The sequence below is a fragment of the Tachyglossus aculeatus genome, chromosome 4 (genome assembly GCF_015852505.1).
Source record: "Tachyglossus aculeatus isolate mTacAcu1 chromosome 4, mTacAcu1.pri, whole genome shotgun sequence".
Taxonomy (NCBI): domain Eukaryota; kingdom Metazoa; phylum Chordata; class Mammalia; order Monotremata; family Tachyglossidae; genus Tachyglossus; species Tachyglossus aculeatus.
In genome coordinates, this window is record NC_052069.1 from 57,272,101 (window position 1) to 57,299,460 (window position 27,360).

Genomic DNA, 27,360 nt, shown 5'->3' on the forward strand with positions numbered 1-27,360 from the left:
GGAGGGCAGAAGAGTTAAATTGTACCGTGTCTACAAGGTGAATTACAGTGTAATGTCATCAGTTTAAAGATGATGAAGTACTAAAACAAATGACTCAGAACTCAAATACTCACATTTTCTCCTTTGTCACCTTTACTGCCTTTCTGTCCTGGTTCACCAATTTCACCCTGCAATTGAAAGATGGGAGTTATTTTTTTCTTGATAATAGCCTTCCTCTCATTGAACTTAAGTCAGGACCACAGTTTTCAAATGCCCTCTTTTACGTGATTATGCTGTGTATTTTATGATGTAGCTTTAGGGGTGAGAGACTTCGAGAATGTTTTCATCTATTAATCAGCTAGGTTTGACAAACCAGTCCTGGTACTGACCACAAGACTGCAAAGCATGATGCAATCCAACTGTGAAGTATAAGTAGATTTTAAATACTGGAAATTTTTTTTCTCACATTGTCTTAGTGAAAATACGCTGAGTTATAGACTAATCTAATTGCTCATGACCAACTGCTTTTTGTCATTCCCAGAATTTTAAAACCATAACATGACATAAATTACTAATTATCCATGTCAGAATATTTCATTTAGATTAGTATTACAGAAGAAAATATATTTGATGTACTGTACTATCTCCTTATGAGTCATAGAGCACTGAAGTACTATATCTCAGGCTGCTGAGAAGTTGTTCATATGTTATGAAAAATGGTTACAATGATTTCATGTGCTAAGCCAATAAACACTGAACTTCCTTTCGCATTTACTCTTGCTCTGTAATCCTGCAAGCTGTAAGTAAGATAGATATAGATGATTGCTGGCATTATATAAGATAAATCAATATTTTGAAAAGAAGTAATAAAAATGCACACCTGATACATTGTTTCCTTTATCTGCTATATGCATCACTTCTCTTTCATAGCTTCCTCCTTTAGCTATATCATATGTCCCTACCTAAGATTTGGAACCATTCCTCTCTGACATTTTACTTTCAAATCCAAAGAGATGATCTGAAACATGATCTAGAATCCAATCCAATGAAAGTACTTCCCAAACTCTGTCAGGTACTCAAATCCCCTTCAACAGTGTACTTAAACCGAAAGAAAAAGCACCAACCTTGTCCCCATCTTCTCCTGGGGAGCCCCCTGGACCAGCAGGACCAGGCAGCCCCACTGGTCCCTGGACTCCATCCCGTCCAGCTGGACCTTGGGGTCCTTTTTCTCCCTGTGATGAAAAGCCAATAATTCATTGGGATGGACTCAAGATATCAAGGATCCACCAATAGGGCTTTCCAACCTAGTGTCGGCATAAAGGCACTGTCATTCTCATTGGGTTTGGGAAGACTTCATTTGCCCGTTCCTTCATCCATTCATTCAAGTGTATTTATTGAGCACTTACTGTGTGCACAGTAGAGTATAACAATAAGCAGACACATCCCTGTCTATGGAAAGGAATGTCATGTATAAGGTTAAAAAAAAAATCGACCCCGTTTAGCTGAGTTAATGTGTTACTTCGAGTAAGAAAATATTGACCTTTGTTGACCATTTTTGATTGTTTCAACTCAATGCTCTGGAAAATAAATTATGGTTTTATTGAAAAGTTTACTTCAAGCTCTAAATAAGTTTTTCACTGTTTTTTTTTATACATCAGAGACGCTTGTATGATGCAGTGGGGCATATGTCCAGTTTTAAAGTCACCACAGAAAGGAGAGCTAGAGTGGATGACAGACATTTTTATCACAGGGTGATCTACACGATAATTTTTGTCTGTATTCTTTGTTTTGACATTAATGGGTGTTCTATATTTTTTATAGGATGTTTCCTTTTATTTTTAACGTATTTTTCACTTTCTTCATTATCTTCGAAGGGATGAAAGCTAGGCTTCCCTTCCTCCATCGCTGCTCCCTCCCCCCAACCCCCACCCCACAAACACACCAGATTTTGGCAAAAACACCATGAAACAAACAAAAAATGCACTTTGTTTTGTTTTTCTATTTGATGTGTTGAGATTTTGTTTCTCTGTTAAAATAAGGTTTGTACAACCCATATTTTACATCCAAAATCCTGTGGTAAAAGCAAAGAAATTTAGGTATATGGAAAAGTAATGGTTCATCCTTTCTTTGAACCAGCAGTAGTAAAACAATCTGCAATAGAACTTCTGAGAAAAATAGAACAAGATATACATGTCTATATATGACAATGGATACTGATTTTTGAGGAAGAAAAGGGAATATAATTTTAAGCAATTAAATGATGCAATTTGTACTGCCTAGAATTTATAAATTTCAGGGGACATTCACTCGTGGGCTCTAATGAGAACACAATAATCGGGGGATCCTGTAACTGACACTGTGATATCAACTACCCAGAAGTGCTTCTCTAGCTTATCACAACCTTTCTGTGCCATATTGCATACATTTAAGGGAATTTAAGGGATGGAGCATCTTTATCTAAAACTGAAGCCACTTCAGCTGTCTCCACGCGTTTCTTTGGGAGGGGAGTTGTGCCACAATCTGGGATGGACTACTCTATCTGTAATTCCCAGCAGATCAATCTTAAATCCCTGTGGGAAGTGGAATACACCAAAACTTAAATCAACCTATTCTGTCATTCTTAAATGTTCTATGGGATTGAAGACTTTGGCTTGTCTTATGAAACATACATTAATAATCATGAAATTGACTGATACTTTATTTGGAATTGTTTACCAGCATTGATTAGGCCTATCTAAGATATACTTGTGTGTGGTAGAGCAGAAAATGTTTGCATTTATTGATTTGAATTAGAGAGTGTTAAAACCTGGCATTTCATATTTTCCTGAGTTCTTGCAGCAAATTAAGGTCAGACAAAGGCACGAAAAAAAAGCAGGCCAGAGATTCTGAGGGAAAAAAAAAATGACTTTCTTGTCTTTTGTACAATTTTACAAATCATATAAAAATGACAAAGCACAGGTCACAGGATTAGGATGTAACCATAGATTAAACCTGAAGAGCACCTGCTGCAGTGGGAGATCATTGCAGACCATGGACTTGATTGATAAAAAAATTTGTATTACAAAAAGAACCAAAAAATTTGTTTCCTCAAAGATGGAGCAGTGGGGTATAAAATTTTAATGAAGGTGTAATTTGATTTAAAAAAATCAAAATTTAATTACATTACATTGTGCTAATAATGACCAAAATTGCTTAATATCCTCCCCCATAACCATTAGAGTTTCATAAAGTATGGAAATGTGATCTTCCTTAATTAAATTGGAGGTTTTTTGTATGATGAATATAACAGGAGTACTCTGATGCAGGGCACATAGTAAGTGCAGAGATGTGTAAAGAACTAATATTCTTGAATGAAAAATAATAATTTCTGAAGTACTTACAGGAGCACCTTTCTCTCCAGCTGGCCCTGGGGGGCCTTGGGGCCCAGGGCGACCAGGTAAACCAATTGGACCAGCTGTTCCTGCTGATCCCCGTTCCCCAGGTGAACCCTAGGAGAACAGGAAAAACATTATATGAATCAAAGAGCTCTACTGTATCTGTTGGAGGATATAAGGAAAGCATGTCATTTAGGAGAATAAAAAAGAAACAAGTAAGATGAATTAGAGGTCATTCTAAAGGACTCTCTCCACCTGCAGCAAAATTACTCTAGCCTAGTGAAGAAGCAAGCGGAAGAGGTAGATAAGAGACTACATAGCAAAGAAATATTTTATATGTCAGGACAAAGCATGCAGAAATATCTACATATTTTAGAGAAGAAAACTTCAAAAAATTGCATCGATACATCAATCCATTCTATAGCTTAAACTTATCAAAGATTTCCTTTCAAAGTGATTTGAAACTTTCCCTGTCTTTTATATTACATATAAAATGGTTGTCTGTGTTTCTGTTCATATAGATTTTATTTTTATATAGTTGTACATTTTGAAAGGAAGAGGTGATCCATGTTTGCGGCTTGAGTCTCTAACCAAATGGCTGAGGCGTATATGAATACCTGAATTGATCAACCAAGTTCGTAATGCTCCTTAAATGCTATCAATTAATTGATCAACAATCTTCGGGGTTATAGAAACCCCTTCTGGTTGAAAAATAATCCATTTGCATTTCTTTTATCATCAGGAACAAATACACAAAAAGCCTTCCCAGACTAAGCCCCACTTTTCCTCATCTCCTGCTCCCTTCTGCATCCACTTGACTTGCTCCTTTTCCCTGCTTAGTAAGGGAAGACAACTTGGTGGAGAGGTTCCGAAGAAGAATCAGTCTGCTGAGTCAAAATTTATCCATCCTGAGAGTTACAGTCAACCAATCAATCATTTTCCTTGAGCATTTATTGGGTGCAGAGAAATGTACTAGATGCTTGGGAAAGTACAATATAACAGAGTTGGGAGATACGTTCCCTGCCCACAGTTAGCTTATGATGGTGATGATGGGAAGTAATCAACCTAAATAGTTACAGTTGGAGATATTCGTATGCTCAAATAATTTTATTTTCTATTTTGAAATTTCTTTGTCTTTCTAAACTTTCTAAACACGAATATACAGCTGTAAAAATGAAAATTTTACTTGGCAATTTGTAGAATACTTCTGTGCTTGTTCCCAGAATCTGTGGGATTTAAATTGTGGGAGGGACTGAGGAAGAGGTGAATAAAGAGTGCAAATCCAAGGGCAAATGTGACACAGAAGGGAATGTTAAAAGAGGAAATGAGGGCTTAGTCAGGAAAGACTTCCTGGAGGAGCTTTCCTTTCAATAAGGTTTTCAAGGTGGGAAGAATGATCATCGGTCGGACATGAAGAAGGAGCAAGTTCCAGGTCAGCGATAGGATTTAAACGAGAGGTCGGTGGTAAGATAGATGAGACTGAGGTACAGTGATAATGTTGGCATTAGAGGAGCAAAGTGTGTGGGCTGCATTGTAGTTGGAAGGTAATGTAGGAGGGGGCAAGGTGATTGAGGAGTACTGTTTGATAACTACAACCAAAATGTAGTTATCCATGGTTTGGTTATAGGCACAAAGTGCTCGCCTTGTAAGGATAAGGTCTGGCACAGATTTCTTTCCTTTCACTACTGATGCCCTAATTGAAAGAATTGAGAGTGTACACCTAAAAACTGCAGATAATGCTAATTGGGTGTATGTGCTGAAACTTTGAAAGAAACCTTGTGGGTAGAGATCGTTTCTACCAACTCAACCATATTATACTTTCCCAAGAGCTTAGTATGATGCTCTGCACACCATAAGAGCTCAAAGGAATACCCCTGATTCATTTATAAACCAAAGAAATGATCCTCCAAAAACTGGATGAAATTTAATAGAGATAAGGTAGTTATCAAGGCATACCCCTGATTCATTTATAAATTAATGAAATGATCCTTCAAAAACTGGATGAAATTTAATAGGGATAAGGTAGTTCAAACAGCAACTGAAGCCAAAGACAGATGCAAGAAGAGACTGACTATTCACAGGTGCAGCAGAGAAAAGGATTGGGGGAGCTTATTTATTGGACCACAGATTGAATTTCAGGATATCATGAAATTTCTTTTTTTTAAAAAAAGCCAACAAATTCTGGGAACAAGCACAGAAGTAGTCTACAAATTGCAAGGTAAGCTCTTCATTTTTGCATCTGCATTTTAGTGTTTAGAAAGTTTAGAAAAAGAAATTTCAAAATAGAAAATAAAATTATTTGAGCATACGAAAAACTCCAAAAAACTGTAACTATTTATTCAGGTTGATTACTACCCATCATCATTTTGCTATTCTAAAAAATGTACGCAACCTGTTCCTGGAAGAATAATACAATTATATACCAATATGACCAATATAGACAATATCGTAACCCTGGTTCTCTCTCCATGCATGCTGTTCATCAGGCTAACTGCACCCAAGACCCTAGTACCTGCCCACAGGGCACCCATAATTGCTTGAGTCTACAATGAATGAAGTAACAGAAATGTTACTTCTGCACAGTCAAAATCACTGCCGGAGATCTTGTGAGATCTCAGACACCAGGTAAGATGATCTCAGTGTGCAGAAAGAAGGAGAAAATACAAAAGAAAACCATGCTCTGACTGCAATTTACTTCACATTCTGTGAATCTGGTGAAGTCAGGCATTTATAATGCATTTTTACTTCCCTTCTCTTTGAAAGCTACTCAAATTTAAGGGAATATGTACCCCACATATTTCTAGTTAAAGCCAACACCAAACACCAAAAAGCTACATTGAAAGCCTAGATTCTTAAATATTTTACCCACTTACTTTAAGAACAATTTTTTAAAACCCAGTGAAACTTCTTTGCCACCCAAACTACCCTGTGGTATGCATCTAGGATTTCAAATGAGGTTTCAACAAAACACAATTCTTACTCACAATTTCATAATGGCCATGCCATAACTAATGATTCTAGAGTCATAACTAATCATAACTAGAGCCATATCTAGAGTCATAACCAATGAGTCTTCCTGACTATGAGCCTGCTGTTGGGTAGGGACCATCTCTATATTTTGCCAACTTGTAATTCCCAAGTGCTTAGTGCAGTGCTCTGCACACAGTAAGCGCTCAATAAATACGATTGAATGAGTGAATGAATGATGGTTTAGTTCAAACATATTTTTTAATCACTGCAGGTGTTCAGTAATGGTTAAAAGCACATGTCTAGTTTGATTTCTTATGCAATGTTCGCTGGTGCAAAGAGCTACAACCCAATAATACAGCACTATTCCTAGCATTGTACCATTTAGGATGATTCCTGCTGAAGCTCAGAGAATAAGTCAAAATGAGAAGATATGGAAAATGATAAAGCATCCCAATTTGATGGCTTTCCTACAAGTATCTGGAGAAGAAATATGGCCTGATGGTAAAAACATAGAACTGGATGTCAGGAGACATGGATTCTAATCTAAGGTCGGCCACTTTAATTTTGTATGACCTTGAGCAAGTCACTTAGCTTCCCTCTGCCTCAGTTTTTTCACTTGGAAAAGAGAATTTAACATCTGTATGCTCCCTCCTCAAACTGTGACATGGTTTGGGTCTGACCTGATTATCTTGTATCTACCTGAGCTTTTGGCCCAGTACTTGAAACATAGTAAACAATAAATACAGCAATTTTTAATTAATCATTCTATCAATGATATTTTGTATTTCCTATGGTCATAGCACAGTACTAAGCATTAGGGAGAGTAGAAAACAAGGAGCTCAAAGTGTGGAAGGAGCAACAAGGGGAGTCTAGAGGGAGGGACATATAAATGTCTAGAGAAGCAGCGTGGCTCAGTGGAAAGAGCACGGGCTTGGGAGTAGGAGCTCATGGGTTCTAATCCCTCCTCCGCCGCTTGTCAGCTGTGTGACTTTGGGCAAGTCACTTAACTTCTCTGTGCCTCTGTTACCTCATCTGTAAAATGGAGATTAAGACTGTAAGCCCCATGTGGGACAAGCTGATCACCTTGTATCTGCCCCAAGTGCTTAGAAAAGTACTTCACACATAGTAAGGGCTTAACAAATACCATCATCATAAATAAATGATAACAATAATAATATTAATACTAAGCACTGAGGGGGATACAACCAAATCGAGTTGGACATAGTCCCTGTCCCATGTGGGGCTCACAGTCTCAATCCCCATTTTACAGATGAGGTAACTGAGGCACAGAGAAGTAAAATGACCTACCCAAGGTCACACAGCAGACAAGTGGTGGAGCTGGGATAAATAAATACAAAAATAAAAGATATGCACATAAGTGCTCTGGGCAGAGGGTGGGCTGAATATGAATTGCTTATCATCATCATCAATCGTATTTATTGAGCGCTTACTGTGTGCAGAGCACTGGACTAAGCACTTGCTTGGGGGGTACAGAGCCAAGTACTTAGATCAAACAGAAGGGAGAGTTTGTAGAAAAAAGAAGGCTTAGGTGGGGAAGGCCTCATGAAGGCAATATGATTTTAACAAAGCATAGAAGGTGGAGAAAGCCTTGGTCTCTTAGATATGAAGGGGGATGGAGTTCCAGGCCAGGAGGAGGACATGCACAGAGAGTAGATGAGATCATGGTACAGTGAATAAATTGGCATAAGAGGAACAAAGTGTAAGGTAGGAAGGGGCGAGCTGATTGACTATTTGATGGGGAGGCGGATGGTCAACCTCTGAAGGTTCTTAAAAACTTTGGAGACGTGGACTGAATGCCTTAAAAAAAATTCGTGAGTGAAATATGGACTGTGCTCTGCTGTGGAATCTGGACTCTGAATAGGGGCTCTGCACACAGTAAGCGCTCAAATAAATACGATTGAATGAATGAATTAATGACTGGAGTGGAGAGAAACAGGAGACAGAGAGGTAGAAAGTCAGAGGTCAGGGGTTCAAATCCCGGCTCTGCCAATTGTCAGCTGTGTAACCTTGGGCAAGTCAGTTTAGAGAAGCACCACGGCTCAGTGGAAAGAGCACGGGCTTTGGAGTCAGAGGTCATGGGTTAGAATCCTGCCTCTGCCAATTGTCAGTTGTGTGACTTTGGGCAAATCACTTAACCTCTATGTGCCTCAGTTAACCTCATCTGTAAAATAATAATAATAATAATAATAATAATGGCATTTATTAAGCACTTACTATGTGCAAAGCACTGTTCTAAGTGCTGGGAGGTTACAAAGTGATCAGATTGTCCAAGTCTCCATCCCCATTTTCCAGATGAGGTAACTGAGGCACAGAGAAGTTAAGTGACTTGCCCAAAGTCACACAGCTGACAACTGGCAGAGCCGGGATTTGAACCCATGACCTTTGACTCCAAAGCCCGTGCTCTTTCCACTGAGCCATGCTGCTTCTCCTAAAACGGGGATTAAGGCTGTGAGCCCCACGTGGGACAATCTGATCACCTTGTAACCTCCCCAGTGCTTAGAACAGTGCTTTGCACATAGTAAGTGCTTAATAAATGCTATCATTAACTTCTCTGTGCCTCAGTTCCCTCATCTGTAAAATGGGGATTAAGACTGTGAGCCCCCCATGGGACTACCTGATCACCTCGTAACCTCCCCAGTGCTTAGAACAGTGCTTTGCACATAGTAAGTGCTTAATAAATGCCATCATTATTATTATTATTATATGATTAGTGCTTGCTTGGATCACATAGGAGTTTAGATGGAAAGAAAAGAGTGGATTCTAGCAGTGTTGTGAAGGTCAAACTGACAAAATTTGGTGACAATAAATATGTGGGTTGAATTAATCAAGAATAATGCCAAGGTGAAGCAGCATGGCAAAGGCCAGGGCATCCGAATGTCATGGGTTCTAGTCCCAGCTCGGCCACTTGCCTGCTCTGTGACCTTGGGCAAGTTACTTCACTTCTCTGGGCCTCAGTTACCACATCTGTCAAATGGGGAGTGAGACTGTGAGCACCATGTGGACAAGAACTGTGTACAACCCGATTTGATTGTATCCACCCCAGGGCTTAGTGCAGTGTCTGGCACATAGTAAGCACTTAACAAATATGAGAATTATTATTATTATTGTCAGTCAGTCAGACCTATTGAGCATTTATTGGGTGCACATCACTGTACAAAATACTTGGGAGAGTACAAGTACAATATAACAATGAACAGACAAGCTTATATTCTAGAAATAGACTGTGTGAAAGAGGATGATGTTGTTGTCATCATAGAGAAGCAGCGTGGCTCAGTGGAAACAGCACGGGCTTTAGAGTCAGAGGTCATGAGTTCTAATCCTGACTCCGCCACTTGTCAGCTGTGTGACTTTGGGCAAGTCACTTCACTTCTCTGGGCCTCAGTTACCTCTTCTGTTAAATGGGGATTAAGACTGTGAGCCCCCCGTGGGACAACCTGATCACCTTGTATCCCCCCAGTGCTTAGAACGGTGCTTTGCACATAACAAGCACTTAATAATAATGATAATAATAATGGCATTTATTAAGCGCTTACTATGGGCAAAGCACTGTTCTAAGTGCTGGGGAGGTTACAAGGTGATCAGATTGTCCCAGGGGGGCTCACAGTCTTCACCCCCATTTCACAAATGAGGTAACTGAGGCCCAGATATGTTAAGTAACTTGCCCAAGGTCACATAGCAACAACTGGAGAAGTGGGATTTGAACCCATGACCTCTGACTTCAAAGCCCGTGCTCTTTGCACTGAGCCAAGCTAATTTTCAGTGATTGGGACAGGGACAAGTCAAGTCCCTGGGGGAAGGGGACGAGGGTCTTCCCTGAGATGAGTTATCTCGAGGGGACCCCTTCATCTATCTGCTGTGTGACCCCAGGTGAGTCACTTCACTTCTCTGGGCCTCATCTGTAGAATGGAGATCGAGGCTGTGACTGGGACAGGGATCATGTCCAACCCCATTTGCTTGTATCCACCCCAGCGCTTAGTACGGAGCCTGGCTCATAGCAAGCACTTAACAAATGCTGGATCCCCACCGTGATCTTTACTAGGGGCTTTCAGGATTTAATAATAATAATAATAATAATAATAATAATAGTGGCATTTGTTAAGCACTTACTATGTGCAAAGCACTGCTCTAAGCGCTGGGGGGATACAAGGTGATCAGGTTGTCCCACGTGGGGCTCCCAGTCTTAATCCCCATTTTACAGATGAGGTAACTGAGGCTCAGAGAAGTTACGTAACTCACCCAAGGTCACAGAGCAGACATGTGGTGGAGCCACATAATAAATAAATTTATTATTATTATTATTATTATTATGAATATGAATAATAAATGCCATTATTATTATTATTGTCTGTAGTAATGGCAAAGGGCAGAAGTAGTTGAGAGATTGCAGAGCAGGAGTGTGGTCATAGCTAGAGAAGGTAGAATCATCTATGTAGAGATGGATTTTATCATTTTTAATTTTATTATTATTAAATCTACTAACAAGGACAGGAATCAATGCTCAAATGTCTGAATGAGATTTTTGTCATGATAGTGAGCCCAAAAAAGATCCTATTGTACTCGAGGACCCCAACATAATAACTACCTTCAAGAAGAAAACTGAGAGCTGACTGTGGCAAATGCTGATTAGGGTCACTGTCCACAATCATTTGCCAGATTCTAGCCAGATAGGCTATGAGGATTCTAGATAGGCTCCTGAAGATGATGTGAACCATGCCATTCTGGAAACACAATGAGGAATCAGACCAAACTACAGAACAGCAGAGATAACATTGGCATTGAGATGTATTAAGAACAATGCAAAACCTTTATATTTTATTACTAAACTTTACAAAAGCTTTTAACGTGCAGAACAGTTTAGTGCTTTAGCAATTCCTGAGGACTCCAGTTCTAAGGAGTCCACCAGTATGCATATATTCCTCTCTGAGAGTATGGTAGATCAGGTTAGAGTGAAAGCTGCCATCCTTAATCCTTTGAAGCAAAGTGTAGCAGCTATTTGCTGATCCCGTTCTTGGATGACTTCTTCTGTGCTACCTAAATGCTAGTGCCAGAATATTTTACTGAGCTATGAAACTCTCCAGAGCATTACCCCAGGTCTGTCATCCAAAAACTGATATATACTGATGACTCTGGTCTGGGCTCACACATATAAGAAAACGTACAAACAACGATGAGCCCGCTGTTGGGTAGGGACCATCTCTATATGTTGCCAACTTGTTTTTCCCAAGAGCTTAGTACAGTGCTCTGCACACAGTAAGTAATCAATAAATACAATTGAATGAATGAATGAATGAATGACCGATGCATAGATTTGCATCACTTTTCAGAGTCAGGGTAGCACTATTCCTTGAAGAAAATTGAGGGTATGTGCCAGTCTACATCTAGAAAAACATACACACAAGTGAGATTTTCATAGAAAACACAGAACCTATTCCTGTCACTACATTTTGCTACTTAGGTTAACAACATATGGATAAACAGAGAATAAGAACAAATCAGGGACTTTCTGATTCGCTGGCTTTGGAATAACTGGCAGAGTTTGTGAACAAGACCCCAGCTTCATAACAAACTGAAGGACAACCTGGGAGACAGAGGACCTGGATTCTAATATTGAGTCAGCCAGTAGTCTGATCTGTGACCTTGAGCAAATCATTTAACTTCTCTGTTCCTCAGTTTTCTCACCTGTAAAATGGGGATTCAATATCTCTTTTCCCTCCCACTTAGAGTGTTAGGCCCATGTGGAACAGACAACCTAGTTATCTACCCCAGAGCCTACCACAGTGCTTGGCACATAGGAAGGGAGAAATACCACATTATAACTGTGCATAGCTCAATGCTTATTTAGTATCATAGATAGCAAATGGGAGTCCAGATGACTTGAAATGACAGATAGTGTCAGAGCAAGCCATGACCCTCGTGGAACATGATTCCATGATAGCCTAAAAGAGCATGCGATAAACTTAGGGTAAGTACTCAAAATACTCAAAACATCATTGACAAGGAAAATATCTGTCCTGCCTTCCTTGCTTATGTGTGCCCATTTTCCATTCCCCTTATACCTGTTGCTTTGAGTAGCCTGTAGCTACCTATTCTTCTGATATCAATCAATCAATCGTATTTATTGAGCGCTTACTGTGTGCAGAGCACTGTACTAAGCGCCTGGGAAGTACAAGTTGGCAACATATAGAGACAGTCCCTACCCAACAGTGGGCTCACAGTCTAAAAGGGGGAGACAGAGAACAAAACCAAACATACTAACAAAATAAAATAAATAGAATAGATATGTACAAGTAAAATAAATAAATAAATAGAGTAATAAATATGTACAAAAATATATACATATATACAGGTGCTGTGGGGAAGGGAAGGAGGTAAGATGGGGGGGATGGAGATGGAGACGAGGGGGAGAGGAAGGAAGGGGCTCATATAAGATTTCTTTCCAGCCAAACTGCATTGAGATAAACCTTCACACAGTGATGGTGAGCTAACTCTTCCTTTCTTTACATTTTATGTTGTGCATTGTTCTTTTTTAAAGCCCTCCTAAAATCACCTTTCCTTCAGGAAGCCTTCCCAGAGTAATTCACAAATAGCTCATTCACATTAGACCAATGTGCACCCTTAGCACTTTTGAACTTTCACCCTGTCATCAGCACTAGTTTACCTATGCATTTATCTCTAAATTAGAGAAGCAGCATGGCTCAGTGAGTGGAAAGAGCCCGGGGTTTGGAGTCAGAGGTCAGGGGTTCAAATCCCGGCTCTGCCAATTGTCAGCTGTGTGACTTTAGGCAAGTCACTTAACTTATCTGTGCCTCAGTTCCCTCATCTGGAAAATGGGGATTAAGACTGTGAGCCCCACATGGGACAGCCTGATCACCTTATAACCACCCCAGCACTTAGAACTGTGCTTTGCACATAGTAAGTGCTTAATAAATGCCATCAAAAAAATATTTGCCCAAACATTTTATCCTAACAATGTGTTTTTACTGCTCTGGGCTTTATAGCTGTTCAACTTTCAAAATCTGTAAATAATCTTCATCTTTCTTCCACATTTAATGGTGTGCTCCAAGGAACAAGTGCCTTACTATGCTGAACATTCTCAAGAGCTTTGTGCAGTGCATAGCGCTAAGTGCTCAACAGAATTGAACTAAAAGATTGATATTACTTCTCTGGTGAGCTCTCTCTATCCCTCTAGATGGTAAACTCTTCTGGGCAGGGAATGTATCTACCAACAGTTTTTTATTGTACTCTCCCAAGCATTTAGTACAGTGTCTTACATCGTCAATAAATGGCATTGATTGATACAGCTATAAAGAAGTTAACTGAAAATGCTAGATAGAGTATAGGTTTTAAAAATGTTCCAAGAATTTCATGAAACTTAGAGATTGAGAGAAATTATTCAGTAGAATATCTGGTAACAGTTGCAGAAAATAACTTGGAGTTAAGGTCAATGGTAAAACTGTATCTGAATTAAAATCCCAAGCTTAATGAATATGATTAATATTCATTTCACCCAGGCAATTTTATGTATTAGAAAACAGAAGCAGAATAATTTAATCTGCATTCTCCATTATTTTTTCTGTGCTCAAAATGAAAGCCTCAACAAACAGCAGCAAAATGATTTTTCTTTAAACTCTGTGGGAAAAGGCATGTATGTACACGCTTTTTAGAAAAATGAATTTGGACTTCTCAGCTTTCCCAAATCCTCTTGGGCAAATTGGAAACCCAAATCTATCTTTTTTAACGGTCTGTTTTATGCTTTCCATTCCCTAACGAGTAAATGTAAAGTGACATAATGGATATAGAAAGGAAGAAAAGGAGAATATTAACTCCTCAGCATTCAGGTTCAGTTTAACTTCATGAAAGAGAAAGGATACAAAATAAAGAATAAAAGAGCAGATAAACAAGAGGGGTGAAAAACATTGCAAATTTCCTTTTTCTAAGTCTCCCTTTCTCCTTAAGTTACAATTTAGCTAGTTTTAGGAATCATTGCATTACCAGGAAAGCCAATATGGAATTTTTATTCCACAATTCTCTGTAACTAAGAACTGTGGAATTCAGTTGTCTCTGGACAGCATTTAGCTGGAAATACTGAAGGACTTCAGTGAAAGTATTTTCTGGCTATAAAGGTGGTAAAGCAATGGGCACTCCATTCAAAGGAATTAACAGATTATCATATATTCAGCATTCTTAAGAATTGAGTTGGGGACCGGATCAGAATTCATCTCAGTGTTCTCTTCAACAGTTCGATTCTATTATTCTTATGTTTTGTTTTGTTATTTTTATGGTACTTTTTAAGTGCTTACCATGTGCTGGGCTAATTACGTTAGACTCATCCCTGTCCCAGACAGGGCTCACAGTCTTAGCATTCATTTTGCAGATGAGGTAACTGAGGCACAGAGAAGCTAAATGACTTGCCCAAAGTCACTCAGCAGACAAATGGCAGGCCCAGTATTAGAACCCAGGTCTTTCTGACTCCCAAGCATGTGTTCTATTCTCTAGGCCATGCTACATCTCATATTATCATGTCGAAGCCAAAGGTTGATTGGGGACTGTGCAAAAGGCTGCCATAATGTAATGCGGGACTGGTCCGAGAAACTCTACTGTGGCCAGAAACCAGAGAAAATTCTGGTTTTTGACTCTATCTACTTCAGCATTTGTAAGTCCAAATCCATAGATACCATAGGAAGCTAAGGCAAAGTCCTATCCGCTGTGTTATAGTTTGATCTGAAAACACCTCCTATGGAGAAGCAGCATGCCCTCGTGGCAAATGCGTCGTAGGCTTGAAAGTCAGAGGGCGTGGATTCTAATCCCAGCTCCTCCACTTATCTTTTGTGTGATCTTGGGCAAGTCACAACTTCTCTGTGCCTCAGTTACCTCATCTATAAAATGGGATTAAGACTGTGAGCACCACGTAGGACAACCTGATTACCTTGTATCTACCCCAGTGCTTAGAACAACGTTTGGCATGTAGTAAGAGCTTAGCAAATACCATCATTGTTATTATTATTATTTCAAGGATAGCATGGATACCATTATTCTTCAGACGTCTATCCATTAAGAGTCTTCCTGGAATACTGTATGCAATGCAAGGCAGTGACATACCCAATAGTTATCAGTTTACTCTTTCACTTTTCTTCTTTGAGATAGTAGGTGTGAAGTGATATGTAAGGGAGCAAGAGTGGGGCAGGATATCACATGATCTGATCAGAACAAAGGCCACACTCTGTGTCCTCATCACAGGATCTGACACCAGGGACAAAAGAGTTAACTAGCTTTCCTTCCTCTATTTCTCTTGGTGCATGAGAATCATCGTCATCTTTGAACCCCTTTTTTCTCTCTCACTGATAATTCCTTTCCTGTCTCCCCAGCAATCACAAGCAATCACATTTATTTAGTGCTTACTGTGTGCAGGACACTGTATTAGGCACTTGCGAGTATGCAACACAACAATATAACAGACACATTTCCTGCTCACAATGAGTTTACAGTCTATATGAAAAATTATGTGTCCTTAGAATTTGACAAAATGCTGCATTGCAGGTTTCAGCTTTGCCTAGTGCCTTGTTCGACTTGTGGACGTTGACCTGAATTGGTATCAAAAGTAAGTTCCCTGCAGGCAAAGGATATGTCTTTTCTTTGATTACTCCTAATGTCTAAAATAGTCCTGCTCCATAAATGTTACCTGATGTCTGGAGTAGCCTTTTCAGACTTTACTTAAAAGTGATTTAAAGGCACACATGCCTTCATCTAAATGTCCTCAATTTCTATTCACTTTATGTAGTAAATCACCTAGTAGATGACTCTATAACCTTGAATATCACTCCTCTTGTTCTACAAATGAGAGTGTTTGTGAACCTTGGAGGTTAAAAGAAAATTCCATTTGGTTATCTTTTTCTTTTCTGAAATGGCATTGAATTTTACTGATGTTTTATTCTACTTATTGATCAGTTCTTTGCTGGGTTCTAAGAATGGGTATGGCTATAATAAACATGAATACTAAAACCTTGCTGTGAGCAAGAACTGTTGTCTAGAATGGATAATAAGAGGACCTGCTTTGGGCTTTTAGTTTTACTTCCCTAGGGTTGCATTTTTGTAATGTTGCATTGTGAAGGATTTGGATAATTCTGAAATAAGGCAGAGACACACTTTCCTTCTGAATTACATGCCAAAATCAATAGTTAGGGCATCAGTATGCACCTGCATAATTTTTCTGACCACCTAAAGAAAGTAGCTTTATTTAGAGGGGTATTTTTATATTTTCAATTCTACACTTTACAATAGGAGAAACATAAAAACAAATAGAAATTTAATGTGCAAATCCTGAAAACATCAGTTAATTATTTCACTACCTTTTTCTCTTACTAATTTTTATTTTATTTTCATTACAAATGGGTTCAGTTAGATGGAAGGAGAAGGGAACTGAGCAAAGCAGATGGCTGCCAAACATCAATACTGCACACTAGGGTTCAAGAGCACCAGGCTTTGCAGTACTGTGCATCTCTGTCAAATCTTCTTCACAATGGATAGGACCTACTGAATTTAAGAAATGCATTTTCTCTCCTGTTTTCAGTGACTTTAATTTAAGGCCCTGTAAATATACCGCATGTGGCAGAGTAAGGGTCAAATCCAAACCATCTGGAGCAGGGAGTTTAGCTGTATTTATACAAAGCAAAAAATCAGTCCTGCATTTTTCAGGTTCTATCTTGTACCCTAGGAAACTTTGTCACAAATATCCTGCTCCCATTTTTCATTATTAAAATAGGCTTCAAGTTTTTCCTTCATCTCACAGATTGGTTAGGTAAATGTTCTAGTGTTTTTGGAAATGCTTAGCATTTTTGACTAACTGCTACCTTCTGAGGAAATTTTTAAAATGGGGTGTATAGCAGCAGATACTGAAATCTCAGATTAATTTGGGGCTCATGGGTTGAGACAAGACTGAGGATAAGGCACTGTTTTGGGAAAAAAAGATATACTGGCATCTGGTCTATGTAGAAGCCTCATATGTGGAAATAGCTCACCCATTTGGTAAGTACTGTTAATAATAATGATAATAATAAGAATTGTGATATTTGTTAAGCACTTACTATGTGCCAGGCACTATACTAAGTGCTGGGATGTATACAAGCAAATCAGGTTGGACACATTCCTGTGTGGGGCTCACCAGTCTCAATCCCCACTTTACAGATGAGGTAAATCTATCACAAAGAATGAAGTGACTTGCCCAAGACCACACAGCAGACTAGAGGTGGAGCCGGCATTAGAACCCATGACCTTCTGACTATTAAATGTTTGGCTGTATATCCAGGTAATCTTCATGTAGTCACTCAGAACAGTGATACACTAAAAACAACATTCTTCATGGATTTGCTTTTCCCACATTCCTGAAAATATTTTATAATAAATGCATATGTATATATTTAAATTACAAAATATTTTAAATGAGGGTTTGAAAATTTCATTCAGTTCCTTTAAAACTGATGCATCTATCAGTGTATCTGTTAAGACACACGCAAAACCTCAAAACATGTCCTGAATAGGCATTCTCTTCACAAGGCTTTACTGACATGTAAATAGTCTTAGGAATAATGAGAGACATTTCAAGTGGTAATATTTTTTCAGACAAGAGATTGTATTTTTTCTAGGTATGATATTTTAGACCGGTAGATGCCAGCATTAATGGGGAAAAAAAGCAAACTTTGGAATACTCTGGAAACATACTTGAACAAGACTACCTGGAAATTACAGTACCAAGACAACCTAGGGGTCCTTAGACTGGCTTGAAAAACACTACCTTTCTTGCTGTGAGCTCTTAGGAAACTGAAAAATTACATCTAAAGAACTGAATCACAGAATAAAATTCTAGTTATTACACAACCACCCTAATTTTTTTTTTCTTTGGTCATATTTTGAGCACAATCCTTCCAAAATTTAAAATACTCCCTGGCAGTTACTACACTTTGGCGGAACATTAATTCTTTAATCTACTAAGGAGCTGATTAGTGGACTGCTGGCAACACTGTGCCTACACTAAATGTTCCTCTATTGGTCTGAAACAGTCAGTGTTCTCCCAAAGTGCCTAATGGGAAAGATTAAAAGTCAGGAGACCTGGCCTGTAATCCCAGCTCCACCACTTTACTGCTGTGCCACTTAATATACCTGGTGCCTCAGTTTCTTCACCTTAATAATAGGGATCAGATACCTATTTTGCCTCTCCCTTAAACTACGGATGAACCTCATATGGGACAGGGACTCTATTGGTCCGATTATATTCCCCAATGCTTAACACAGTGCTTGGCATATAGTAAGCACTTAACAAATACTATACTTTGTTATTACTATCACAGAATAGTTCTGCTTGGATATAAGACCACTATACTCTTTTTCACACAGCCTCTAACTTACTATTCTAGAATAACTTGGTATGATTCTACTGAAATACAAGACTTAATATTCTGAAATAGCAACCAGGCACATATTCCAATGCAAAGTTCATCAAAAGAAAAATGATAAAATTATGTTAATTGGACACTTTTCCAGAGTGCAAATTATTCCCTGGGAACAAACTGGGCTCTAAGTCTAGTCTTGAGACTTAGTATCTTATTGCTATGGTACACCGATGTCTTGAAGAATCTGGCTGATGAGACAAGAAACTATTTTTCAAGAAAATAATGAAGATACCATTGATTTACTTATTTTTCAGCTATTTAAGCTTCTCAGGTCAGAACTCAAATGATCATAACAATGGATTAGAATAGAAAATCCCATTCCCAGCTGAAACTAGTTGTTTGTTTCAAGTTATTTGAAGTTATGGGCTTAGCAAAGTTATGACAGTGCTTTGCATCACAAGGAATGAAAACTAGAATCTTAATTTTGTTATCTATTTTGATTTAGCCAAATCTGCTAAAGATATTCCAACTACAGCATCTAGAGAATTTCATGACCATGAATTTCTATCACCCATAGAAACAATTAATCTTCTTAGGTAGAGCTTGCAGTAAGTCAATTTCTTTTGCCCACTGACAGCAGGGGAAAACAAATATTCCAATCACTCCAAATCCATTATGTATATATGCTCATTAGTATATGTAATTAGTAGAAACCAGGCATTGATTGATTTGATTGACATGAGTTTTATCAACTGTATTACTAATTGTGATGAAAAGATAACAGCATGTGAATGATTAAAAACAAATTATGGCTACTATGTCTAGAAAGATAATTTATAATTATTACTTACAAGTGGACCAGGTGGACCCTGGGGACCTTCCCCTCCTTTCAGACCAGCTGCCCCCTGAGGAAAGAAGCAAACAAGAAAAAATTTAACATTATGAGTCCCTTCAGGCCTGAAAGAGAAGCATGATGATTTTTTTTTTCAAAAAAGGAGTTTAAAGAAAAGGTATAGTTGAGCAAATATATATTGTGGCAGAAATAACAATAATCAAATGCATATTTATTCCGATTTAATTCTCTGGATGACATTGGCTCCTCTTAGTTAACATCTGAGATAAAGTCCTGCAGCATTGACTGCACTCTTTCCAGGTCCATTTGCCATACCTGGGCTCCAGGAAGGCCCCTCTCTCCAGGGAAGCCACGAAGTCCCGCTGGTCCATCTTTTCCAGAAATGCCCTGAGGGCCAGGGTCACCCTGAGAAGATTTTGGATACAGCCATGAATGAGAGAACACTCTACTGCTGAAATTTATTAATCTGTGACTGCTTCCTTAGCTGGACAACAGATCTAGGTGCTCAATGAGGAAAACCTGCTATCAAAACTATTATTATCAAGTGCCATTGAGTCATTTCCAGATCCACGGATATACTTTCTCCAGAACATCCTGTCCTCTGCCATAATCTGCAACCTTTCTAATGGTTCTCCCGTTATCGTTGTTAGGGTCTCTATCCATCTAGCTGCTGGTCTGCCACTTCCACATTTTCCCTGGACTTTTCCTAGCACTAATGTCTTCTCTAGAGAATTAGCCCTCCTGATTATATGTCAGTGCTTTGCACATAGTAAGCGCTTAATAAATGCCATTATCATCATCATCATATGTCCAAAATATGCTAGTCTAAGTCGAGTCATGTGCCCTTCCAAAGACCATTTCGGTTTAATTTGCTCCAAAACTATGAAAACTATACACGTCAAATTAACTGATAAATGCAATTAGGAGAAAAGGAAATTCTAAGTGACAGTCTAGCTACATAAACAAGAAAAAGGAGCTAAAATTGTGTTTCCTTATACCTCTATGAAGCTAGTAGATTATGAGCCCTGTGTGGGATAAGAACTGTGTCTGATCTAACTTAACCTGAATTCTGTATATCATAAGCACTTTCAAAAACATAATCATAAATTTTAATGGCTTGGTGATTTCTGAGTCTTTACACTGCTGCCAAATTCCTTATGGTTCTTCCAGTACACAGATATTCATGTGGGTTCAATCAAGAAATTCCTTTTGGTCTGTTGGTTTTAGAAAAAGTTGTAGTTTACCTTGGCACCTTCTTTGCCAGCTGATCCAGGGAGACCTTGTTCCCCAGGAGGGCCGGGAGGGCCAGGATGTCCCCGTTCACCAATTGGCCCAGTCTCACCAGTTGAGCCCTAAAGAATGTAAGAACAATTTTGACCCAGTTATCTCTTAAGTATCATGAACTACTACTGTTTGTCAAACAGGAATACAACATCGGTCATGCTGGTATGTTTCACTGTTACTTGTTTTTGAAAACTCATATTTTAAATTTTAGTCTAAATTATGACTTTTAAAGACAATGATATGGCCTGTAGAATTCCTAATATTTTTCCCTTATGACTATAACATTTTGGTGTTCATGAAATAGAGATAAAAACAAATAAGTCAGTGGGAGATTTTGGTGGTTTAGTGATTCACGTTTGGTATCTTTCTGTGAAGCTTTTTGCTTTGTTTAGTTCACTTTTTATGGGTTTTTTAAGCTCAAGACTAGAAATAGGTTTTCTGAATTAGGAGAATGAGAGAGAAGTGAGGAAGGATTGGGATGATCTGTTACTATGGGGATGAAATCAATTTGCAAAACTATTTGGGTAAATCACAATAGTCAGAAACAAACAGAATGAAGTGGAATAAAGACAAGCTCAGGAGTCTCTAAGCTCATTGGGGGCAGGAAACATGTCTACCAACTCTATTGTACTGTACTCTCCCAAGCACTTAGTATAGTGCTCTGCACTGCTTAATAGATACAACTGATTGATAGGATAGTATTAATACATCAAGGAAGGAGAACAAAATGCAAGAATACAAGATTGAAAACTCTTTCTGCATATGGGAAGCAGAAATGGAACTAGCTGTCATACTGGATGAGAAGCCAACCATGATTTAGCAATGAGGCATTGTTGTTCAAAGGTTTCAGTGGCATACACTCAAAGGAGCTAAGAAATGTGATAAACTGTAGTAGAACAAAACGGCTCCTCTTGGGGACTTTGCATGCCCTGATTTATTTGAGACCAGGCAAGCAATTTCCCAGGATTGTGGATCTGATATATGGTTCCATTTTTACAGATGGACATGGATAAATATAAGCTATATTGTCAATTTCCAAACACCTTGCGTCTCCTCTAGTGATACATATTCAGATAAAGAGAGATTCATGGAAACCTTTCTTGCTCAGAGCCACCAGAAGAGAACTACTCTAGGCTTCAGGAAGTCCTAGAAATCTGAGGTTCCCTAGGTGGGCATATTAGCAGTTTTCATCTCCTTCCTGAGTTTTCAGAGCCACCCAAAGGTGGGTGAAAGAGCTGGCGTAATTCAGTAGTCAGTACATTATACCACCTGCAATAAGAGGCAAAAGGTACTCAGTTGCAAAAAAGTCTTTCAGTGGATATATTGGGTCATATGAGGGCCCTAGGGTGGTGTTTTGTCATGCAATAATTTAATAAATGAGCTTCAAACATTCAAAATGGCCAGCCATTTGCTATTTCCACTAAAACCAAATAAGTGGAAATTGACTTTAAGTGCATTTTGAGAGTTTTAGACTAGATGTAAATTAATTTCCTGCTCACAAAGGTGTATTCTATATTGGAATATGCTATAAAGGGAGGTTCATAGACACATCAACGTGGAAGGAACTTTGAGAGAAACTGGTAATTTATTATTAGGGATCTTTAACTATAGAAGAGGTTTTCCCTTGTGATTGTTCATGTTCAATTTTACCAGGTGGACTTAATGAACACTCACTTTTTTTCTCATATCCATAACAATATCTAATTTTATGTTTTCACATATTATAGTGAAAATGATGTAACCTTCAGCCATAGTCATGTATCTCTTTCATACTTTGGTCTTTAGTATTTTTCTTCTGGGACCATAGGCAAACCTAATTGAATGGGTAATAACACTGAAACTAAATTAGGAGAGAATGAAGTATCACTAGATAGGTAATACTAAGTAAATCTTTTATTGAAATCTTTTTTGGTTCCATGAAATCATTCATTTTGGCCTGTACCAACAGATTTCATAATGACATGAAACAAGTAACAACAAATTCTACTACTTCACCTAATATAAACACTTAATTGAAAACAACCCAGGTATTTTTTGCCCTGAAAAAGTGAAACTGAAGAGAACTAAAATCATAGACAATTTGAGTTTCTTCCAACTAATCCCAGGAAAACTTCAAAAGTGTCTGAGATTTTTTTTTACAGACTCTTACTAGAATCTATTTCCTATTTCTTTCTCTTTACTCGGTATTGACACAATTGTAATTTTTTTTCTTCCACTCCTCTACCTGGAAACAATTAAAAATATAGTTTGTCCTAGGGGGAAAAAATGCTTATCTTAGTAGCAACTTTATACTATATTCTTTAGAAAGAGAAACTGAAACTGAGAATTGTAAAGAAAAGCCCTGCTAACACATAATAATAATTGTGGTATTTGTTAAGTGCTTACTACGTGCCATACTCCCATACTCTATCCACTCCACCAAGCTGCTTCTCTAAAGAATATGTATATATGTTTACTTTAGAGTTTGTATTTTTAAAGCTTATTTTGCTCAGCAGATTTCTTTCCTGATTGGAAGTGTTGATAATGAAATACTGAATTTATGGAGTTGGTTAACAGAGTCCTTTCAAATTTAAAAGTACTTTAAAAAGCATGCTTTATTCAAGATTTTTGGGGGAACACAACAAATCTTTATTTATAACCTCTTAATCAGACATTCACTCCAATCTAGAAGGATTGAATTAAATCAGTGAGAACAAGAGCCCCTCCTAAAATAGGATTCTACCCAACATCAAGCCAATTTGGAGGTGAGAACATAACCTAAAACATTCCTGAACTGAGAATATTAAATCTGAATATAAAACTTAATTATATGAAACAGATTCATTTCATCTTAAAGGCATCATCTTATTCTTTTCCAATATACTACCTTTACAGGTATGCAGGAGATAAGCATCTATTTCCCGGGCAGATAAATTGTTATAAGCATGTGTCTTGACTGAAGATGACTCACATTTAGCCTTGCATAGATCTGATCCAAAAAATATTGAAATAGTAGGAACTCCAAAATTATTTATTGCTTGAGAATACCATTCCATGAATCAAAGAGAAGAGTAAACGTCTATATGTATATGTTTGTACATATTTATTACTCTATTTACTTTACTTGTACATATCTATTCTATTTATTTTATTTTGTTAATATGTTTTGTTTTGTTCTCTGTCTCCCCCTTCTAGACTGTGAGCCCATTGTTGGGTAGGGACCGTCTCTATATGTTGCCAACTTGTACTTCCCAAGTGCTTAGTACAGTGCTCTGCACACAGTAAGTGCTCAATAAATACGATTGATTGATTGATTGATGTGCAAGAATCAGGTAAACTGTTCTTACCTGTGGTCCGACGACTCCTCCTGGTCCTGGAGGGCCTGTCTTGCCTTGAAAACCCTAAGAAATGAAGCAAAGGAGGATTAGCTATGCATGATTAATGCCTAAAGTACAGTTCCAAACTCTGTGACATCACTGAATGGGGTATTAAGAGTCACAAGAGTATATTTCAGAGACCAGCCTTCTTTTTAATCTATCCCTTTCTCATTATTTCTGCACTCTTTCATATGTCAAGTATTGAGGGATCTCTCAGCGCTCAATCTTTTACCTCCTTTCATATCTTGGGCTTTCAGAAAGCAGTTTTAAGGCCTCTTGTTTTGTTACGGTGCTCTTTCCCAATGACACTGACATGCGTAACACCAGCTAGATTCAACCAAAATGAGCTACAGAGACGTTCCAGACAAGAGACTTGACAGATGTAGAGAATGGGCAAGAGGCTTGAATGGCAGAAAAGTGAGAGATATAGTAATCCAGGAGAGATGTTTCAAGTACACTCAGATTGACTGATTATTTGACTGGTAGATTTTGCCTGAAAAAATGAGGTGATATGGTAGCTCAGTGGAAAGAGCCCGGGCTTTGGAGTCAGAGGTCATGGGTTCAAATTCCTACTCCACCCATTGTCAGCTGTGTGACTTTGGGCAAGTCACTTAATAACTTCTTCTTTTAGACTGTGAGCCCACTGTTGGGTAGGAACTGTCTCTATATGTTACCAACTTGTACTTCCCAAGGGCTTAGTACAGTGCTCTGCACACAGTAAGCGCTCAATAAATATGGTTGATTGATATATTTCTTAGATGAATTAAAATAAAAGAAGGTACGAGAGTAGTGCAACCTGCTGGATTTAAATACAATCTCATTTCCTATTCGGTTGTCTTAAACCTAAGCTTATATCTAGGCAACCAAATCTGGAATTCCCCCTTGAGCCATCAAAAGTAAATTATGAATTCATAGATTTTAGGTATTCACTGAAATGTTTGCTGATTCTGTATTATCAAGAGACAATCCTATAGTTTTTGATGCTAATGTATTTCTTTCTATTGCTTCTCATATGCTCAGCACAGCTGTACTCCAACAGTTGGATATAATGAAACAAATAATAAAAGGAGACATAAAAAGAATGATCATGATGATGAGATATCTTTTCAGGACACTATTTCAATGATCGATTTTCCAAAACAAAAAATTAGAAAGTGCATAGGAAGCCACAGAAGCAAGGCAGTTTCTTGTGCTAATGTGAGCTATGTGTTTTCTCAAAATACAGCACTTTATTATATTGTCTCATCTTTATTTTATGTTTATTTAGTCCACCAGGTAATTTAACATTCTGCTGCTGAATTTACCACATGCTGTAAAGTTGGGTGAACTTTTTCTTTAATATTATTAAGAGGATTGAGATAAGTTGATATACTTCATGTTATACAAAGAGGAATATTAATATTACTGCCAAGTGTTTTACAGAAGCAGCTAATCAACCTTGATGCAACAAGTTAGGAAGGTATTATACCAAAAAATACTACTTATGTTCACTCAATTCAGAATGATTTAACAGGTGAAGAAAAAAATGGAACTGATGGCTAGATTATTGAGCCATAAAGTTAGTTACAAGAAGGGACAACTGTTCTCTTTTACAAGGCCACTAAGTCTTCAGGTCCCATGCAGTAAACTATGTCCTGCAGCTTTTTTCTAAATGGCTCAATGGTGTAACAGAAACGTCCCAAAAGGGAATAGTTCACATGTTTCTTCCTGTTCAGATTAGGCTGTTACGGTCTCACAGCCATGGTTTCAGTGTAAATGGCCAGAAAACTGGCTCAAGGATATTCTAATTTCATGGCTTATCCTATCAAAGGGAGAAGACTCCTCTTATCCCACCCTCATTGATGAGCTGTGAGCCCACTGTTGGGTAGGGACTGTCTCTATATGTTGCCAACTTGTACTTCCCAAGCGCTTAGTACAGTGCTTTGCACACAGTAAGCACTCAATAAATATGATTGGTTGATTGATTGATTGATTTTGAAGTCTATCACCCCATCAGTGTTTACAGGCTAGCATATTGCTGTGCTAAAAAACTCTCTACTGGACCAATACTAGAGTCTAGGCCAGAGCTTGTGCTGAGACTGCCAATTCCCACTCCAGCAGAGCCTTTGCTGCTTCTTCTATACAGCACAGTTACATTCTGTGGCTAAGGCCATGGTGGCCACTAAGAATGTGTAATACTCACAAGTCCATTCAGCCTAAGAACAAACCAGAAAAAAACCTAATTCGATTTTCATATTAAATCCCCTAATGGATTTTGCTTACTATTCATTCATTCAATCATATTTATTGAGTGCTTACTGTGTGCAGAGCACTGTACTATGTGCTTGGGAAGTACAAGTTGGCAATATACAGAGATGGTCCCTACCCAGCATCAGGCTCACAGTCTAGAAGGGGAGACTGACAACAAAACAAAACACGTAAACCAAATAAAATAAATAGAATAAATATGTAAAAGTAAAATAAATAGAGTAATAAGCATGCACAAACATATATACATATATACAGGTGCTGTGGGGAGGGGAAGGAGGTAAGGCGGGGGGGTGGGGAGGGGGCTCAGTCTGGGAAGGCCTCCTGGAGGAGGTAAGCTCTCAGTAGGGCTTTGAAGGGAGGAAGAGAGCTAGCTTGGCGGATGTGGGGAAGGAGGGCATTCCAGGCCAGGGGGATGACTTGGGCCGGGGATCGACAGCGGGACAGGTGAGAATGAGGCACAGTGAGGAGATTAGCAGCAGAGGAGTGGAGGGTATGGGCTGGACTGTAGAAGGAGAGAAGGGAGTTGAGGTAGGAGGGGGCGAGGTGATGGAGAGCCTTGAAGCCGAGAGTGAGGAGTTTTTGCCTGATGCGTAGGTTGATTGGTAGCCACTGGAGATTCAAACCTACTATTCAAATCTACTATAAAATATTTAAGAACCCAAACCTTTAGACTGTTACTTACACAACTCTCAACTTTTGAATATTTGCTATCAATGGGAGCTTTGCCTGTAGAATAACTACAGATTTGGTTCTGCTTATTTATTTATCAAAGTTAACTATTGGGAAGGAAGTTCATATTGAATATTAAAGATCTGATTCTTCTAAGGAGTCGATTAGAAAACTTTAGTTTGCATCCAACATTAGTTTGAGGAGGGAATGGTATATCTGCT

The 27,360-nt window shown here is 38.4% G+C and overlaps 1 protein-coding gene across 1 annotated transcript in view; it reads right to left on the minus strand.

Moving 5' to 3' along the window:
- The window catches only part of COL11A1 (collagen type XI alpha 1 chain), a 287,116-nt gene that overhangs the window by 90,997 nt on the left and 168,759 nt on the right, over window positions 1-27,360 (minus strand). Inside the window, exons 38-44 of the mRNA XM_038745119.1 lie at window positions 24,191-24,244; window positions 20,825-20,932; window positions 19,896-19,985; window positions 19,579-19,632; window positions 3,360-3,467; window positions 1,104-1,211; window positions 114-167 (exon numbers count right to left, since the gene is read on the minus strand). Coding sequence (XP_038601047.1) covers window positions 114-167; window positions 1,104-1,211; window positions 3,360-3,467; window positions 19,579-19,632; window positions 19,896-19,985; window positions 20,825-20,932; window positions 24,191-24,244 — 576 coding nt within the window. The remainder of the gene's footprint in view (window positions 1-113; window positions 168-1,103; window positions 1,212-3,359; window positions 3,468-19,578; window positions 19,633-19,895; window positions 19,986-20,824; window positions 20,933-24,190; window positions 24,245-27,360) is intronic.